We start from the raw sequence: 19,608 nt of genomic DNA on the forward strand, positions 1-19,608 counted from the left end.
TGAGCCATCTCTTCAGCCCCCATATCAAAATGTGCATGGTATTATCAAATGTACAGTAACAAAGTCAAAAGAGATGTAGACTATAACAAAATGCTTGGTCATTTAATATTAAATTATAAAAAGAGATTATAATGAATGGAACAACTTGCTTTTAAAAATTGCCGTAATTATTTTACTAGGAACTAAAAAGAACCCCAAACAATGTTTAACCTAAAACTGAAAATAATTTCCAGAAAGTGGTAATGACAACAGCTTCCTTTCCAAACCCCGATTTTTATATAACGAAGAGTGACTGTTTCTGAGGCTAAAAGAGTATTATAAACCCGAAAGAATGATAAAATTTTGTTTAGTTTAGAAAATTATTGGTGCCAACCTTCCCTGATATTTAGATTTGATAACATGAAAAAAAATCATTGGGTAAGACAGGGGCAAAGGGGGACTCAGGTAACTAAGGGATTTCTATTAAATATCTAAAAATGAAAATCTTTTAGTTTAGGATAAAAATTAAAGCTTTTACTAGTTTTGTTCTTATTATTGTTAAAGAAAAAGCATTACCATATCAAGCAGTAGCCTGCAGTTTCCACCATTCATACTACATCTGTTAATATATGGCAAGTGAACATCTTTCTCCTTCAAAAAAGGCCTGGCACTCACTGTGCAGTCTGTGAGACCATCCTATGTTAGCCTCCACAGTGCTGGGGTTGCAGCTGTGTGCCACCTCCATCCCTCATCTGAAAACTTTAGAATCCCTAGCATTCCATGAAGAATTTAAAAAAAGGAACCTTAACATTAACTGGAAGATAAAGACACATGTGGTTGCTGAAGCTGTTCTGAGGTAGGGTAAAGTTAGAATGGGCACAACATGCTAATGCCATTTTCCACTCTAGCATTATGACACAACTTTCTGGAGACAGTCATTTATTTCTGAAAGGATTTAGGACTAACGTAGTCAATGGCAACAATGTCAACACAGACTTTCTTTTTAATGTTTCCCCTCCTGCTGCCTCCCTCTCTCTAATGGGGTTGTCTTATGTACCTTAGGTTATCTCACCCCCCAACTATAGGATTATATGTATGTATGTACCAGTAGTACATCTTGCCTTCATGTTATCCTCCTTAATGATGGCTATTGTTTGCTGTATACACTAGAGAGGAACTTAACACTAGAGAGCTATAACTTGTATTTTCCCTTTGAGTCTCAAATATTACTGAGTGGATTTTCCACTGCAGGAAGCTAAAATTATCTTAATTTCAAGGAAGAAAGCAGGAGAAATATGGACATTTAAAGAGATTTTGTGTGTCAAGTCATTCAACAAATGAATTTATTTTGAGGCATAAAAAACACAACAGCGTGAACTATTTCAAGCTCGATGCAACTAGTGTATGTAACCAGTGAAGTGAAGGCTAAAGGAAGACTTGCATGCCATATTCACTCTCCATAGAGATAAGCCCTCCTACTGAACCCGTTAAGACAAACTCATCTGAAAGCTGAGTTGTGAAAGATGTGAAATGGTCTGAAATGTCCTTGTGTGTGGACTGAAATAACCTTAGTGTTACCAATGAGTTTTTCATAGGTGGGTATCATATGAAAACATGCATGTCAGAGCCAGAGTATTTGGTAATACTCAAAGAGGAAAAAGAAAACATCAGCTACTATTCCATTAGTCCAAAATCCAGTTTATTCTTCATATAGAGACAGTGGAAACTTGGGCTAGGCACATGGCTCAATGATAGAGCAATTGTCTAGCATGCCCAAGGCCTGAGTTGTGTCCCTAACACTGTAAAAAAAAGACAAAAAGATCATTGAAGATGTTTTTGTGTTGTCTTTCATAAAGTACTAGATAACAACCCCGTAAGAAAGAAATGTAAACAGAGCCACGCCTATAATCCTAGCACTTGGAAATCTGAGGCAGGAGGATCTTGATTCAAGTCTAACCCAGGCCATGCATAGAGAGACGCCAGAGTAACACGACAGGCATTGCTAAGTATGTCACTGAGAGCCTATCCATTTTGAGACAACAAATCTTATCTTTGTTATAGTTGGCATAAAAAGGGAAGTATTTGTATATTCTCTCATATGTAAGTAACCTAAACCTTAAAAGGCTAACTTTATTTGTGCTTATTTATTGTTGGGGATTTAGCCCATGACCTCAAAACATTCTAGGCAAGTACTTTACCATCAGTGAGCTCTATCTCCAGGCCTAGAAAACTAATTTTAAATAAAGGGGATAAGTTCTCAGTGATATACAAAGCAATGCCTGTCACGTTATATCAGTTTTGCATGAAGTATTCCCTCTGAACTTTAGTTGGGATCCTTGCATGCAAAAATAATGCTTACTTTTAGGTGCTTGGGCAACTCAGTGGAGTCAATACTAATTCATATCATTTCTGAATTATGTCCAAGAAGACTGTTGTTTTAAAACAGAAATACACTTTTTGGTGGTAGCTCTGTAGACCACTAGGCTGGCCTTAACACAAAGAGATTTATCTGCCTCTGCTTCCTGTGTGCTGGGATTAAAGGCATGAGCTACCATGCCCTGCCTTTTTAAAAAGAAAGGTCAACTAGGAATTGGCTATGTAGACCAAGCTGGTCTTCAATTCCCAGCCAGGGTCCCTTCTACCTCAGCATCCTGAGGACAGGGACTACAGGTCCATGCTAGAGATCTACTTTCACTTTGAGCAATGTAAATTAACATGCCCAGGGGGGAGGGAGGGTTGATAAAGGATGATAAACTTTGAAGCTATAAATGTGAGCTGGGTAAAACTCAGCATGGAAAAAAAGAAACTTGAGTAGTAGAAAAAGAAACAGAAAACAAGGCACTTTCATATAGATTTTTTAGAATTTAAAGAAATATTAAAAGACCAACTGATGCTGGATATTTCCATATGATTTTCAGATATAGTGGAGCAAAATTCATGGCAATGTCAAGTATCAGATTTAACTGAACTAAGGAGAAAGCAAAACAAGAGAATTAAGATCCAGAAAATAGAACCAGAAAAAAAAAAACACAGAAAGAAATGAGATAATATAAGCATAAAAATAGGGAATTGTAATTGATCTGCACAAATTTATGTACATGTATGTAAAATCTATGGCTTTTTCACCCTCATTAACATTCCTGAAAATACAGAACAAAAGAGGAACAAAATATTAGGAGCTTGGTCTGTTGTACATGAGGCAGTGTGCTAGGCAAACCCACTGCCAGTGCGGGAACAATTCCAGGGCAAAATGGGATTCATCCCAGTGTTCTGAAGGAAATGGCAAGAAAATAAACAATATAAAAATAAAATTAAACACCCTAATTACTTCCAAATTCTTTATAGGGTTCTGGTTTAATATAAATCCACCAAAAATATCTATCAATTCAATGCTACAATTAAAAATACTTATAAAAAGTTAAAAATACTTCATCTGTATGTAACTATTATGACTTCAAATCTACTAACATCACCTTGAAGATTAATACTTTTCTATTACCCCTTCTTTTAAGTCCTCCCTTTTCCATTACATTCTATATATACCTTTCTAAATTGATTTTGTTGAAATATATTTTGTTATTTTATGTGTATGGGTGTTTTGCCTATATGTGTGTCTGTGCACTACATCCATGGCTGGTGCCTTTGGAGGCAAAAGAGAGCACTGGATCTCCTGGAACTACAATTACAAATGAGTTGTGAGCTGCCATGGGGGAATGGGGATCAAACCCAGTCCTCTGGAAGAGCAGTCTGTGCACAGCCATCTCCCTAGCCCCATAATTTTTACCTTCTTAAGGAGTATAAATATTTATTCCTGGGAGTGAATTCTCATACAAAATAGAAACTATGAACTTAGTAACCACTTTTAGTAAGATTTCTCATACCCCTCTACCAGATGCTCCCTTTAAGTTAAACTGATCTGGGAACCCTTTAGCTGTAATTTAATGTACACAGTAATGTGATAATCAATCTTCATTATCAATTTGACTGGATTTAGAATCACCATGGAAACACAACTCTGGATGTGTCAATGAGGGTGTTTCTGAAAAGTAAGGAAAGACTCACCTTAAATGTGCCCTCCCATCTCACAGGCTGAGATCAGAGATTGAATATAAAGAAGAAGAACAAAGTACCACTTCATTGCTCCTTGCTTCCTGAGTGCAGATGCAGTGTGACTGGCACCAGGTATGCATGTGGTGCACATGCATGCAAAACACGCATACACATAATAAAAAACCTGTATCATGAGTTTCAAAGGCATGACTATTATTTTGTGAATTAAGTTTTTAAAAAAAGTGAAATGATTTTAATTATGTAGATGCAAAAGAAATAAAAAACCCAGTTGATGCTTTATTCTACTATCAATGAAAAATGTAGATTAATATTAATATCCCCATATTTCTATGTTTCTTTTTTATTTGGACAATTAAAAACTCTGAGATAACAATAAAAGATGCCAACTCTTTTGGTAGCAATAATATTCATTTTTGCATTTTACACTTAATAAAACCATACTCAAAATACAAAATAAAAAATCTTTAAAAATTTATAAAGAATATGGAAATATGACTACTGGCAAAGAAAAGAATCTCTCAGTGTGAGTCTGCTGTCATAACATAGCCTAGTAAAGCAGGACAGTTCAGAGTGTAATGCATTAGGTACAAATAAAAATGTAGGTGAACCTCCAAATTTTAGCAATGTCATTGAAGGGTTTACAAAGCTCTTAAAAATGTCAAAACCAAATTAGGAAAAGTGCTGGAGATCCTGTGGTTAAACAAAGCTAAGTGGCTTTTTGCTATTCATTTCTGATCCATATGCATTCTCTCTTTTAAAAAACTTAATACATTAATTTTTTATTGTGTGTGGTGAGACTTGTGCATGCATGCCAGGGCAATCCTCTCCTTTCACTGAAGGAGTCCCCAGGATCAAACTCAGATCATCATATTTGGTGGAAGTATTTTACCCACTGAGCCACCTTGCTGTCCCATTACATACATTCCTAAATCCAGGACTTCGTACTCTAAGCATGCACTCTACCATACCCCTAGTCTCCACACTTCTACTAGATTACAGTAAAAAAAAAAAATCAGCATATGTGCTATGCACTTATCACAATGGATACAGAGAAGTAACTGGAAAGAATTTATAAGTATCATTTAATATATAAAAATTATCCAATACATGTGAAAAGGAACAATGAGAAGACATTGTGACCTTTATGAATTCTTTAAGTTGATGAAATGCTAGAATATTCTTAGTATTTTTCTTACTGAGAAAAAGGTAAAAGTGATTTTCTAACAGGAAATTACAACCTATCTTAACTAGTAAGTCTCAACATAGAATTCAGGACCTTTGTGCATTCCAAGATCCTTTCAAGGTATCTGCAATTTGAGAGAGATGTCTGTCTCAGGCCTTGAGCGTACTTGTACATGTCAAGAAGACAAGGCTCTGACTATTCTTTATTTGGGCATTTTTAGGACCATGTTTACAGACAGCCAACTTGAAAGACCAGATAGCATCCCAAAGATCCACCTGAAATGGATCATGTTACAAAGTGCATGGACTCCCTAAGCTAAATGTTCTTTTCCACCACCATGATCACAGCCTTCCATCTGGATTCTCCTATGTATACCTCCTTCTGCCCAAATGGGAACAAGGCAAATATATTCTTGCTGCTTGCTATTTTACATCAAATAAAGACATTTTTCCTCTGACATGGTCTATGTTTTCTTTTGGCATCTGCAAAATGGTTAATGATTAGACTTACATAATGCCATCCATTAGCTAAACTATTCTCACAACAGCATTGAGATGGTATTTGCAGTGTTTACTGTATTGGCATTTATACTGATGGTACAAAAGCAACTGTGATTGAACTGCTGATGTTATCTTGAAGTGCAAGGTTGTCTTGGGGAAAAACTTGTGTAATGTTTGAGTTGCAAGCTGAACTAGTCACTTTTTTAATAGAATGCTATTTTCACTTCAAAGAATGAATGACATGCAGGCTATGGTTATTCAGACATTTTCTCAAAAGCAAATGAAGCTAGCCTGTCACTTTAAGGAAAACAAGTGACAAGACTTGTTGCCAATAACAAAATTTGAGCTTTCAAGTGAGAATTAAAATTCAGAAAAGTTGTACCTGTTATAGTAAGCTTGACAGCTGCCCAATAGTTAAAGGCTTTTGTGGTGAGCTTGACAATTATATTAAATTTGATTTTTAAATATTACCTAATAAGTCAACACTTGGAAGATCTATAATCTACACAATTCAGTAAACCCAAAATCTCCAAATGGCTAACTAATTATGTTATAAAACACTATGAGTAAAAAGACAGTCTAAATGTAAGACAGACCTCTGGGTTTTAAGTAGGTGAGAAGTTCACAGATGTCGCTTCAGATGTTTAAGAAACTGGGCCAGTGAGATGGTTCTGCAGGTAAAGGCACCTGTCACCAAGCCTGACTACTAGAGTTTGATCCAGACTCCTCCTGCATGTTGCTCTCTGACCCCCAGATGTGCACAATTCGATGTGTGCAAACACATGCCAACAAAATTTTTAAAAAAGGAACTGCTTCTTACCAAGTACTGTTGTATTACAAAGAACAATACCCACAACTGAAAAGCTTTCCTTTTCTAGCCATGTTGTGTATGTGAGGCTGGATTCTTAGCATATAATTTAAGGAAGAAAATATAAAACAAACCCAAAATATAACCAATTGAATGTAGGTGTATTCTATAACACTGAAAAACAATACATTCAAACTAGATGTGGAGCGCTAGATGACAGATTTTAATCCAACAGTAAGAGAAACTAGATTGCTTTGCAGGGGAAAGCGGATGGCTGTTTGTTACCTACTGAGGTTGTGAAAGAAAACAGCCTTTTCATGCTTTAGCATGAGAAACCAAGACTGGAAAGAATATGCCAATTCCATTTTGCAGGCTTTACAATTAAAAAGGGGGAGAGGATGATGTGAAAAAGGGAGAGTTTGGGAATGTAGGGGGAGAAAAGACAGCCACACTAAACCTACTCAGATTTGCTTGAATGTTAGGGAAGATGCCACTTCTCATTTTCTTTTTCTAAAAATTGTGTGTGTGTGTGTATACATAGTTGCATATATGTATTATACTAATTTAAATTTAAGGAACTTATTAAAAAGCTTTATGTATCAACATTTTTCTTAGAATTTGTGATATTTAATTCTGTAACTCTGGAAAAACCTTTGAGCATTAATGACTGAATAAAAAGAAAACTGGTTCTATCCTTAGAATGGGATATCTGCTTATACTGGAAAAGCAAGGGCTCTCTAACATGGTACACAAAATAACCCCACATTTTCTTCAGTTTGCTATAAGCCCCAAGTTGGCATGTACCACTGTTTACCAACAATAGCTACCACAAAGGTGAGTATTAACAAGTCACAGGGACAATTTCTTTTCCCCCAAGACAGGGTTTCTCTGTGTAACCTTGGCTGTCCTGGAACTCACTATATAGACCAGGCTGTCCTGGAACTCACAGAAATCTGTCTGCCTCTGCCTCCCAAGTGTTGGGATTAAAGGTATGCAACCACCATTGCCTGGCTGACAATATTTTTAACATTTGTGTAACTGTCAATTTTATTGCAATCTCTTCTCTTAGAAAACTTATGTATAGTTCTATGCTTAGACAAAATAAATCAGCTCTAACTTTGTGATTGGTGATTAATGTCTTGTTGAAAAGTCTGAATTTTAAGTTTTGTTGAAATGATAAATAGTATGTCTGCCATCTATCTGTATGTTATCCTCTCTAGATACAATACCTGGACTGTAATACATAGCAACTGAAATAAAAAATGCAGTTTAAGAGACTTGCAACAGAAAATAATTTCTGAAGTACTGAAGGAAGGTATGGGGCCCAACACTTAGACAGATATCCGTAAGCTGGAAATCAACGAGAAGTCCTGAGTATGTAAATGCACACATTGCAAGCATGAAGATGCTATCCAAGGCCTAGACCTTTCAATGTAAGATTCTATAAACTACAGAAGGCCAGAAAGCTTAATGGTTTTCAACTTTACACAGCCTGCCAAAGCTACCCAACATAAAAACTGAAGGACTATGTGCTGATTGTTTTTTTGTCAATTTGACACAAACTAGAGTCCCTGAAGGGAAGGAATCTAGATTGAGGAACTGTTTCCATCAGATTGGCTTGTAGGCAAGCCTATGGGGGCATATTCCTATCGAGTTATATGGGAGGGGCCAGCTCACTGTGGGTGATGCCATCCCTGGACAGGGGGTCCTGGGTTGTATAAAACAAGCATACTGAGCCAGCCATGGAGAGCAAGCCAATAAGCAATGTTCCTCCATGGTCTCTGCTTTAGTTTTTTCCTCCAGGTTCCCGCCCGGAGTTCCTGCTCTGACTCCCCTTCATGATGAACTACAACAGGAAGATGAAATAAATTCCTCCCTCCCCAAGTTGCTTTTGGTTGTGGTGTTTATCATGACAAAAGAAAGCCAGCTAATAGAGAAATGGTACCAGGACCATAGGGCACTGCTGTAGCAGACCTGACCATGTTATTTTTGTTAGAATTGTGGCAGCCTGTGAAACTCTGATCTGCAAAAACTACTGAACCCAAGTTCAATGTATGTGGAAACAATGAGGATGAGGGAGGGAGGAGCAGGGCACATTTTCACATCATTTGATTTCTTATTTATAAGTTTCAATTGTTAAAAATGCTTATAAAAATCAGTAACAACATGCAATTTTTTTTTTTTTAGTTCTCCAAGCATTGCCTATTAACAGTCTCTTAAAAGTCTATATTCATGTTATATTTTTTCAAATTCTTAAGATCATAGGCCATGGTATTTCTTCCTTCTGAACATAATCATAGGATTCAGAAACTGAATCATTTGATGGGGGGGGGCCGACTAACCCTTTCCTCTACCCTGTACCATTGGCATTTTCCTTTATGACTGTAATCTACAATGCCTGTGATAATTTAAAGAACAGAATACTGTGGAAGTGAAGGTATGTATGTGACTAGTGACTAGGTCACAGAAGGCACTTTGCACTCTACTCTTGGATCCCTTACTTGGAGGAAAGTTAGCTGCCAGGCTATGAGTAGACACCCATATGGCAAAGCCTCCTGCCAAATGTTATGTGAGTGAGCCATCTTGGAAGTACATCCTCCAAGTGAAGCCTTCAGCTTGCAACCCTTGCCTATTCTTGATTTCAACACATGAGAAATCGTGAGCCACAACCATTCAGCTAAGTCATTCCTGAGTTTCTGATACACAGAAATTGAGAAAATAATGTATTGTTTTTATGTTGTTAAGTTTTTTAGTAAGTTTAGGGTAACTAGTTATATGACAAGACATTGTAAAAGATATGTAACTACTGTGGTGAACAAGAGGTGAAACCCAGTTATTAAATTAAATTAGGCATATTCTTGCAACTCTAAGTAGAATACTGTTATCTAATGATAGAGCCTTGTTGTCTTGACCTTTTAATGACCTTTTTAGAAGAAAAAAAGACTCCTGCACACTCTCTGTATAGGAATAGCATGAACACAGGCTGGACTATAAATACTATTTTTATTGATTGGTTGAGTGATTATAGTACTGGAGACTGAACCCAGGGTGCACACATACTAGGCAAGCACTCAACTACAGAGCTTAAAACTTAAAACTCAATTTTAAGTTTCTTAAGTCAAACATTCTAAAAAGGTCTTTCCCCAGCCCTATGTATCTTTCATTCCTTTGCTTCATGTTTCATTTCTCTAGCTGTGTACACAAGTGCCATTTCTCAAAGTGTCCAAGTCTTTCCCTGCTGCACATTCTAACAGAAATAGTTTAAAGAAAACAAATCTTCAAGCCATCCATCAAATGTAAGGACAAAAGGACTCTAGGTGGCTAATAATAAATCCTTCTTTTACTGTTTAAAGTCATTTCTGTTAACTTACTAATTCATACAGAAACAAGGCCAACTGATTAGGAGTGTAACTTCTAGAAATAGGTTAGTTTTATTTAAATATTTTCAACATATTAAAGTATACCTTAAAATACATCTTACCAAACCCTCTATGCTTTCCTATTCTCATCATACAGATGTGTGCTTCTACAAAATAGCAACTAAATGTGGACTGATTTCATTTTGAAAAACAAAAAACCTAATATAACAAAATATTTCAAAGTTCTATTCCTAGGAAAAGTTTTCTCATCTGTATTATCTAAATGTGAACTTAATTATAACTTATTAAGTAAAGATCAATACATATGCAAATGCAAAATATTTTAATTTCAATTGCTTGATTAGCTAATATTTTATTAGACATTACTAGTTAAGACTAATTATTTTATACTAAATATAGAGTCAGCTTTCAAATATGTAATACATCTAAGTTATCCTTAAAAATACATTGTAGAGCTATTGTAATAAAAACAATATGATACTGGCACATAAACAGACATGGAAAACAATAGAATAAAACAGAAGCCCAAACATGAGTACTCAAACTACAGCTATATGATATTTGGCAAAAAGAGAAAAACATATGGCATGTTTAGCTGGGTGGTGGTGGTGCACGCCTTTAATCCCAGCACTTGGGAGGCAGAGGTAGGCGGATCTCTGTGAATTACAGGACAGCCAGAGCTACACAGAGAAACTCTGTCTCAAAAAAGAAAAAAAGAAAAAACAAAAAACAAAACAAAACAAAAAAGACAGCATCTTTAACAAATGGTGCTGGGAAAAACTGATGTCCACATGCAGAAGAACAGAATTAGACATCTATCTATCATCCTGAAAGCCAAAAACCAAAACCAAAAACCAAAAACAAAAGGCACAATAGATCAAAACCCTCAAATTTGAAATCTGAAACACTAAAACTGCTGGAGGAAAGTATGCATGTATATTTGTGTATATAAAATCAAGGAATGTATATATACATTATATGTGTGTGTGTGTGTGTGTGTGTGTGTGTAAGTGTTTAGTGTATAATAGTGATCAAGGAAAAAAGAAGCTATCAACTTGAGAAAGGGGGCTCCATGAGAGTGGTCAAGGAAGGATAGTTAAGAGGGACTGAAGGGAGGAAAAGGAGGGGGGAAAGTGATGTAATTCATTTCAATTAGAAACATTTTGAAAAGAAAAATAAATATGAATATAAAAAAGGACAGATATTTTGTTTATGCATTCAGTGTTCATTAGCCCTTTGGATTGAGATACGTAAGAGAAATTTAAAATACAGCCTAATTTTAGTTCTATTAAATGGTTATAGTACAAGGAAATGAAATTCATGAGCTATTCAAAGAATTAAATTATGGATATCACATATGTCTCTTGTATTAATAAGGATAATGATGATAAATCACTGAATTTATATTTACTCCTTACCCAGAGCTTATTTCTTTGGGCCTTTTCCATGGCCTGACCACAAATAGAGTATAACTGGTGCAGATTATTAATTCTTTGGAAATAAGCTTAGCCAAACAAAGGAAGTTGATGAAAAAAGTAGAAAATAATTTAAATCCAGGATCATTTGTCTTACTATCTACCTCAGTTTAAAGTTTCTTTGCTTTGTTCAAACTTGCACTTCATTAAATGCTCATGATACAAAGGAATGGGGAAATTACTAGGGAGCCTGGAGAGATGGCTCAGAAGAGTGTGCATGTGCAATCATAAGGACTGGAGGTCTGATGCTAGTACTCAAGTAATGAGCAGAATGCCTATGTCTATATCTATCTGCAACCCTAGCACCAAGGGCGGTGGAAGCAGGCCTGCTGAGTCTCTCTGGCTTCCAGTCTAGCAGAAAATGCAAGCCCCAGATTCAGGGAAGGACCCATGCCTCTGGGGCTGTGGAGATGGTTCAGTGGTTAAGATCATTTGTTGCTCTTTCAGAGGACCCAAGTTTGATACCCAGGACCTATATAGTGGTTCACAACCATCCTTAACTCCGGTTCAGGGGATCTGATAATCTCTTCTGATTTCCATGGGTACCAGACATGCATGTGGTATATATGAAGGCATGCAGGCAGAACATTCACACACATAAAACACACAAGTAACCTTAATAGTGGCAGAGAGTAATAGTGGAGGATACTTGGAACTCTCTTCTATCTCTTGTGTGTGTAAAAGGCACATATACCCATACACACAAAGAGCATACTAACATACACACACACAAACATATCTTTAAAAAAAAAAACACTAGGAAATATAAAGCTTAAGCTTTATTTTAAATATAACTAATTCTGTTTAGGAAGATATGTCATGTTTACAGATACAGAACTTTGTTTAGGATTTTAGTGGTAAGGGACTGGAGAGAAATGGCTCGTCAGTAAATAGTATATATTACTCTTACAGAGGATCTGAGTTTGGTTCCTAGCACCTTCTTCACATAGCTTACAACTAGAACTCCAGAGCAAGTAGATTTAATGTGTCTGGCCTCCATGGGCATCCGCATACATGTGCATATATCCACATACAGATACCCACATAAACATAACTAAAAATAATAAAATAGGGGCTAGAGAGAGATAGCTCAGTGGTTAACAGCACTACTGCTTTTACAGTGAACCTGGGTTTAGTTCCCAGCACCCAAACTGTGGCTCACAACCATCTGTAATTAGTTACAGGAGATCTAATACCTCTTCTGACCTCTGAAGGCACTGCATGGATATGGTGCACACATATGTACACATAAAATTAATTAAAATTTTTTTCTTAAAAAAGATTTCAGTGGCAGGTTACTGCCTAAGAAAGATGAAACAAGGAAGATATATTGTATATCAGCATTTAATGGTGGTTTCTGCAGAAGCAATGTTAGGGCAAAAAAAAAAAATACTATCTACTTTCTTCCCATGGTCTACCCACTCAAATTATGAGAGCATATAGCCTAAATAACCTGTAAGTCTGCGTAGCCTAACTAACTTAAGAATGAGTCTCACAGTAGTTCCTACCTTTGACTGCTTATTTCTCAGTGTTCCTAGTTTCAGTTTATCATGTGGTTCATCAAGAGTCAAATTATTCTTCCTTCTTTCACTGTCTTCAAGCAAAGGTACATAGCCATAACTGTTATCTGCAAGAAAAAAAAAAAAAACATTTGTACATCAGTAGAAAGCCCTGGAAAGGTAATTATAATAAAAATGAAACCAGGCATGATGGCACATGCCTTTAATCCCAGTCCTAGGAAGGCAGAGGCAGGTGGATTTCTGTGAGTTTGAGGCCAGCCTGGTCTACAAAGTGGGTTCCAGGACAGTCAGAGCTACACAGTGAGACTTTGTCTCAAAAAACCCACAACCAAGCAACAACAATGAAAAACGAACAAACCAACCAAACAAATAAACAAAAATAATGAAACAAAAACAAATCTCAGTAATTTTAAAAGAATAAACGATAAGCTCTAGTTTTATAATATTCAATGTTTATGTAATATTTACAATTGGCAAGTTACCCATTTAGAGTTTTTCCTTCCCACTAAACACTTATTTTCCCATGAGTCAATGAATTCCGAAGACTAGAATTAATTAAGCTTCTTACATTTTACTTTATCAACAGTTAAACTTTTAGGGCTTTCTTTTTTTTTGGAGGAGGGGGATGGTGCCCAGCATGTACTAGCTAAGTGTTCCACCATAGCTACACTTCCAGGCCAATTAAACTTTTATACACCACTTTTTAGGTATGCATTTCTTGTTTAAGAAAATTATACTTGGAAAAAACTATTGCTTTATAGGAAATTAGAAAATGTAGCTATGACAGAAAGAAAAGAAACTGGAGGCTGAAGAGATGGCTCAGTGGTTAAGAGCACTGCTGCTCTTCCAGAGGACATGGGTTTGCTTACTAGAACCCCCATAGTGGCTCATGACCATCTATCAACTCCAGTTCCAGGAGATCCAACACCCTCTTCTGGTCTTGTGGGTACAAGACATACACACACACACACACACACACACACACACACACACACACACACACACACACACCATATAGACACATAAGCAGGCAAAACAGTCATAAATAAAAAAGTTCTTAAAAATTATTAAAAACCAAAAAAGCTATCTAATTTTTATCACTTGTGAACTACTCTTAACATTGTGGTTTATATTTTATGTTTTTCTTTTCTACATATAAACTCCAACAATGTTTTTCTGTACACATGAAATACTATATATATTTGTATCTTACTTTCTTTACTTTGCTGCCTATCATGAACACATTTCCTGTTGGTAAGTAACAACTATTGTTTTTTTTTTTGTTTTGTTTTGTTTTTGGTTTTTCCGAGACAGGGTTTCTCTGGGTAGCTTTGGAGCCTATCCTGGCACTCCCTCTGGAGACTAGGCTGGCCTCGAACTCACAGAGATCCGCCTGCCTCTGCCTCCCGAGTGCTGGGATTAAAGGCATGCACCACCAATGCCCGGCCAAATTAACAACTATTAACACTGCTTTTCTTGGCTATACAGTTGTTCACTATAACTTAACTTTTGGACATTGTACCTTTTTGGATTATTTACTGGTTTATTCAAAGGGCATTTAAAGGGAGAGATGCACAGGGCAAGGAATGTGGAAAGGGCACGGAGCTTCTGTACCCTTTCTGGGCACAGTACATGGTCAGCTATCTGGAAGCTCAGATGCTTCTGACTTTTCATCTAGAAATCTACTGTGATGATACAATGTATATACATTTTCTAGCACTTGCACAAATTGTCTTAGATACTCTTAGAGCTTCTATTTTCATCTCAAAGGCACAAACTTTTTAAAAAGCTTTTTGCTATTCATTGGCAAAGTGCCTTCAAGGAAGTTTTATCAATCAGGCTTCAGCCCACTTCCCCATGTCCTACAAGTTAAAAAAAAAAAAAAAAAAAGAAAGAAACATAATGTATAGCTGTACTATGCTTCTTGTATCAGAACTAATAAAAAATAGAAACACTTAAATTTTACCTTCTCTCTAAAGAGTTTCCAGAAAAAAATTTAAAAGGAAGGAAGATAGAAATACCTCGACAAGAATCCACAAGAAGTAGCTGTGATTTTAGCTTGTCAATAAGAGTTTGTTGAAGTGACAGCTGTTCTTGTTGCTCGCGTATTCTTTGTTCATAGGTCTCGGTCTAAAGACAAAGAAACCCCAGTTAGCCTGATACTCATGGAGAGACTGTTTCCTGTCTATTGATAAGCTCAGGGGCTGCCTGAAGCCCAGATAACTAAAAAATCTACTCAACAGTTACTGACTGGCTCCAGGGATTTACTTGTGATCATTATCATATCAGTGACTTAAAACAAGTAGAACACTATACAACTTTTAAAAACTATCTTATTTAGAGATTTCAGTCAAGAGTTTTCTTGCTCTTTCAGTAAAGACAAATATTATAATTTGAAATTCAATACTTGTAAATAAGAAAAAAACCTGAATGTTTAAGTAGATGCTGCATTAAAGTCACACTTTAAAAATACATACCAGACTTAAAACAAACTTTTATGTCTTTAAAATAAACACTGTAATTTTTTTGAGTACAAAACCACAAAAGAAGTAGCTAAAAGTTAATATAATGAAAATCAAAGGAATGAATATAAATTCTAAAAGTATACTAGCCAGAAACAAGAACGCCAGGGTTAATTTTTATTATATGAAAATATTATTTATAGATTTTAAGTAATATAATCCCCTTATATTTTTATTCCACCCATCTTGCTATTTTATTATATTGGCTGTGAAAACAATAATGAGAATGACATATGTATTAAGAATATAGACATATAGATGTGCCAACCTTCAAGAAAAATCTGAAACTGTTGTATTACAATTACCTAATTAGTACATTCGTAAAAGCTATCTTAGAAAGCATAATATGAAAGTCTTTGCTGCTTTCTACCATTGGAGAAATGACTAAATGGAAAAAATGACTAAATATAAATTTCTTAAAATATGAAAACAGTCCTATTAATTGTAGCAGCCTTTGGTATATACTAGATGTTTAATTTTTTTATTGACTAAGTCAAAAGTTCACAATTAATGAAGTTATATTATTTTCTGATCCCAAGTAAGCCTAAAGTTCTTTATAAATAAAGATCTGTTCCTTAAGTCTCTAATACAAATTTAAGAAATTAAAGAAAAATAACACACTCAAATAAAAAATGGACTTTTATACACAGGACACCTCAAACATGAATAACTGACAGGGTAGTTAAGTAACCCCACTAGCATGTTAGCTTTGTATGTTGTGTGGCGGCAGTCTTACATAACTTGACATTCCGCCATAGAACTCCACAAATGATGTTAAATATATGCTGATTATTATAAGCAGAAAAAGAACCAATGATGAGTCTCAGCCTTATAGAATTCAAGCCCTAGATACCAAACCCTAGACATTCAGGTCTAATACAGAGCCAAGCTTCCCAGAATAAGATATCTTATCCTTACATACATTGGCATCCAACCTGCTGGAATGAGTGTGGTAAACTAACTATAAAAATGATACATACATTACAGTTAATTCGTAATACCTTAAAACTGCCTGGGCTACATACTCTTCCTGAGGTGGAAGAATCACCAATATGTTTAGGTTTTCCCTATATACTTGATGCATTTAGAACATTTTTATTTCAAGAACTCAAAATTCTTCATAAACATCAATAAGTAATTTCAATAATTACCTCTTTTCACTATATCTCAATGGTTATATAAATCCTACTGCTGTTCAGTGAGCAAGTAACAAGATTTTTTTTTAAACTAGCAAATTAGAGATAGGCTGAGAATAAATGTCTAAATTCTTCAAGTCTCAGCCCATTCTTCATCTATTATGCTCCCTCCCCAATTTTAGTGAAGAAACCAAAAGACCATGTATGTTCATTTGGAACCAACTCAGAACACTTCTGCCAATTAATTTTCATCTTACTCTCTCTAGATTAAAGACACACTTCAGCACATCTGCTTATAACATATTATAATAAATAATGTATTCAATAGCTGAGAAAGTTAATATATCAATGGCTATTTCACATAGAAGTCTTGAACTATTTCTTAAATCAGATGATAATGTATTATAAAGCCAAATCTGCTGACAGTGTAGCTGGACAAATAGTAGAGCATGTCCTGTGTTGTTCATGTAGTTATGGTAGTTATAGTATTTTAGTCTGTCTACATGTCTGATGGGCAGAGACTATGTTACTGTAATCTCTAGTATCATACAGTGTCTGGCATATACTGAGATGCTCCGTATATACTAAATTGTTAATGAATTATCTGAGAAATAGTATGCCTTCAAAAATGACCTGAAGGAATGGAGGGATAATGACCTGGCTTTTAATGCTTGAAAACTAAGTAAAACAAGTTTGCTTACATTTTTTTTAAAAAAATCAAATGATTATGAACAAATAGCATAAAATCTTTCTAAAAGATCAGAAAAATCAATGCACAGTCACAGTATTTAAAAATATACAATTACAAAGCAAGTGGATTCCAGTACTATCAAAGACCCTGCAAACAGAAAACTCACTAACAACCACATTGAAAATGTACAACAGTAATGTCTTGTCAACACTTCTGTACAGAGCACAGACATGACAGCTAAAACAGACAGAAGAGAAGATGCTTTTGACAGCCAGTGTGTGTGAAGGATTCTTTGAGTCAGATGGCAGCAACAAGTTACCAACTAGGAGATCTGCATGACAACTAACCATCCATCTGTACCAAACACCATCTGGCCAAGATGACTCTGGCTTCTGTGTACTTGACACTCCTTCTAATTCCAAAGACTAGCAAAACAAGTGGTCGATCAGAATCTAAGAAGTAAACAGGTATACAGGTACGTCATAAAGGGTTGTGTATCCTTCTTAGTGTTCAACAGCAAAACAGCATGATGGAGATCAAACATGTAATAATATATGTCATCAATTTATCAAAAAGGGTTATTTAAGCATACTCTATATCATTAATAAAGCAAAAACATCATCTTAAGAATTATTCTGATGCTGGAGAGCTGGCTCAGTAGTTAAGAGCAAAGCTGCTCTTGCAGAGGACTTGGGTAGCATTCACATGGCAGTTCACAACCATCTTCATCACCAGTTGCAGGAAATCCAATGCCCTATTCTGATCTCCATAGGCATCAAGCATGAGTGTGATGCATATATGTGTGTATATATATATATATATATATATACACATATATATGCAGGCAAAGCATCAATATGCATGAAAAAAATCTAAAAAATTAAATAGAAAAGACTTGTTCTTTTATTAATGAAAAATTTCAGCCTGTCCTCTTTAAAACTAAGATAACATATTTCCAATAATTTTGGACATACAGCTGTTCAAGTTTTCATAAGTTTCATAAATATTAAGATAGAATTCTGTTAATTGAATTTTTCCTACTGCAGACATTGGATGCTCTAGTTTTCATATTTCCCAAGATGTTTACTTCCTATATTGGGAGAAAACTTTAAATGCCCAAAGCCATCTATAATATTTTATATTGGTCAAATATTATTTCTTCTCATCTTCAAGATAGTCTGAAAAAGTAATATGGCTTTCTTCTAATGATTTTTACTAGGGAATTTAATAAGAGTAGAGTGGATAAAACATAATCTCAATTAAAAAAAACATTTGAAATTGCTCTAAGATTAATGGATAGGAAAGCTTTATTGAAGGCTCTGCTTGCATAAAAAAGTGCTCAACAGGGAGTGCCACAGTTCATGAAGGAAAATAAATATTACTTACACCAATATACAGCAGTTTAGAGAAAAGATAATAATTTATATATAATCTATTTTTAAAATCAAACAACTTTAGTAAATTGAGTTTTACTTAGTTTTTTAGCATTCAAGATCATATAGCTTGGCTTGTATGTAGCTCTACAACCGTTTTTTGTGTACTATTTTAATAAACTCCCTATTCCACCACCCACTAGATAGTGGGACTTATCTAGGATATATTGAGTTAAGACAGGTCAGATTATCAATTTGGTTATCTACAGCTAGTATTGTCATCCATTTGTCAGTATGGTAAGTGGTAAACTATGAAAAACTATTTTAAAGTTTTGGTTCCAGAGTGGGGAGTGTTTCTGCTAGGAACGGGAAGTGCAGACATCCCCCTGGACACTTTGGGCTTCTGATACCCTTAAGCCATCAGGCTAAGTAAGAAAGGACTAATGATGTTATGTAGGTGACTGATGCAGATAATTAAGGGGGAAATTGGATTGCTTCTCCACAATGGAAGTAAGAAAGATTATGCCTGGAGTGCAGGAGATCCTTTAGGGTGTCTCTTGGTGTTACCATGTCCTGTGACTAAAGTCAATGGGAAACTACGACAGCCCCTTTGGGAATGAAAGTATTGGTCACTCCTCCAGGAAAAGAGCCAAGAGCTGTTGAAGTGTTTGCCAAGGATGGAGGAAATACAGAATGGGTAGTAGAGGAACATAGTTGTAAATAGCAGCTAAGGCCATGTGACCAGTTTTAAAATGAGGATTATAATTGAAACAAGTGGTTCTGTCCTATTTTATAAAGAACACATTTGTACAGATATTTATGTTTCTTTTACTCAGTTTTTCAATTATGTTACATCAATTAAGAGAATATCAATGGTTATCATATTTAAGTTTGAGATAATAAAAGAATGTCCCTCAAGGGACATTGCCACCTATTCTAAATTTATAATGTATTTGTGGTTGAATGAGGG

General features: G+C 35.5%; 1 protein-coding gene across 5 annotated transcripts in view; it reads right to left on the minus strand.

Annotated features, from left to right (window-relative positions):
- Positions 1 to 19,608, minus strand: part of Tank (TRAF family member associated NFKB activator) — a 67,204-nt gene that overhangs the window by 11,186 nt on the left and 36,410 nt on the right. For 4 of the 5 annotated variants that reach the window (XM_027420330.2, XM_027420329.2, XM_027420331.2 and 1 more), the window contains 2 exons: positions 14,938 to 15,046; positions 12,905 to 13,023 (listed from right to left, as the gene is read on the minus strand). In XM_027420330.2, coding sequence (XP_027276131.1) covers positions 12,905 to 13,023; positions 14,938 to 15,046 — 228 coding nt within the window. Of the gene's footprint in view, positions 1 to 12,904; positions 13,024 to 14,937; positions 15,047 to 17,612; positions 17,718 to 19,608 lie in introns of all 5 variants that reach the window. The other variant, XM_027420332.2, reaches the window with a different exon arrangement.

This window comes from Cricetulus griseus, chromosome 6, assembly GCF_003668045.3.
Source record: "Cricetulus griseus strain 17A/GY chromosome 6, alternate assembly CriGri-PICRH-1.0, whole genome shotgun sequence".
In the NCBI taxonomy this organism is placed as follows: Eukaryota; Metazoa; Chordata; class Mammalia; order Rodentia; family Cricetidae; genus Cricetulus; species Cricetulus griseus.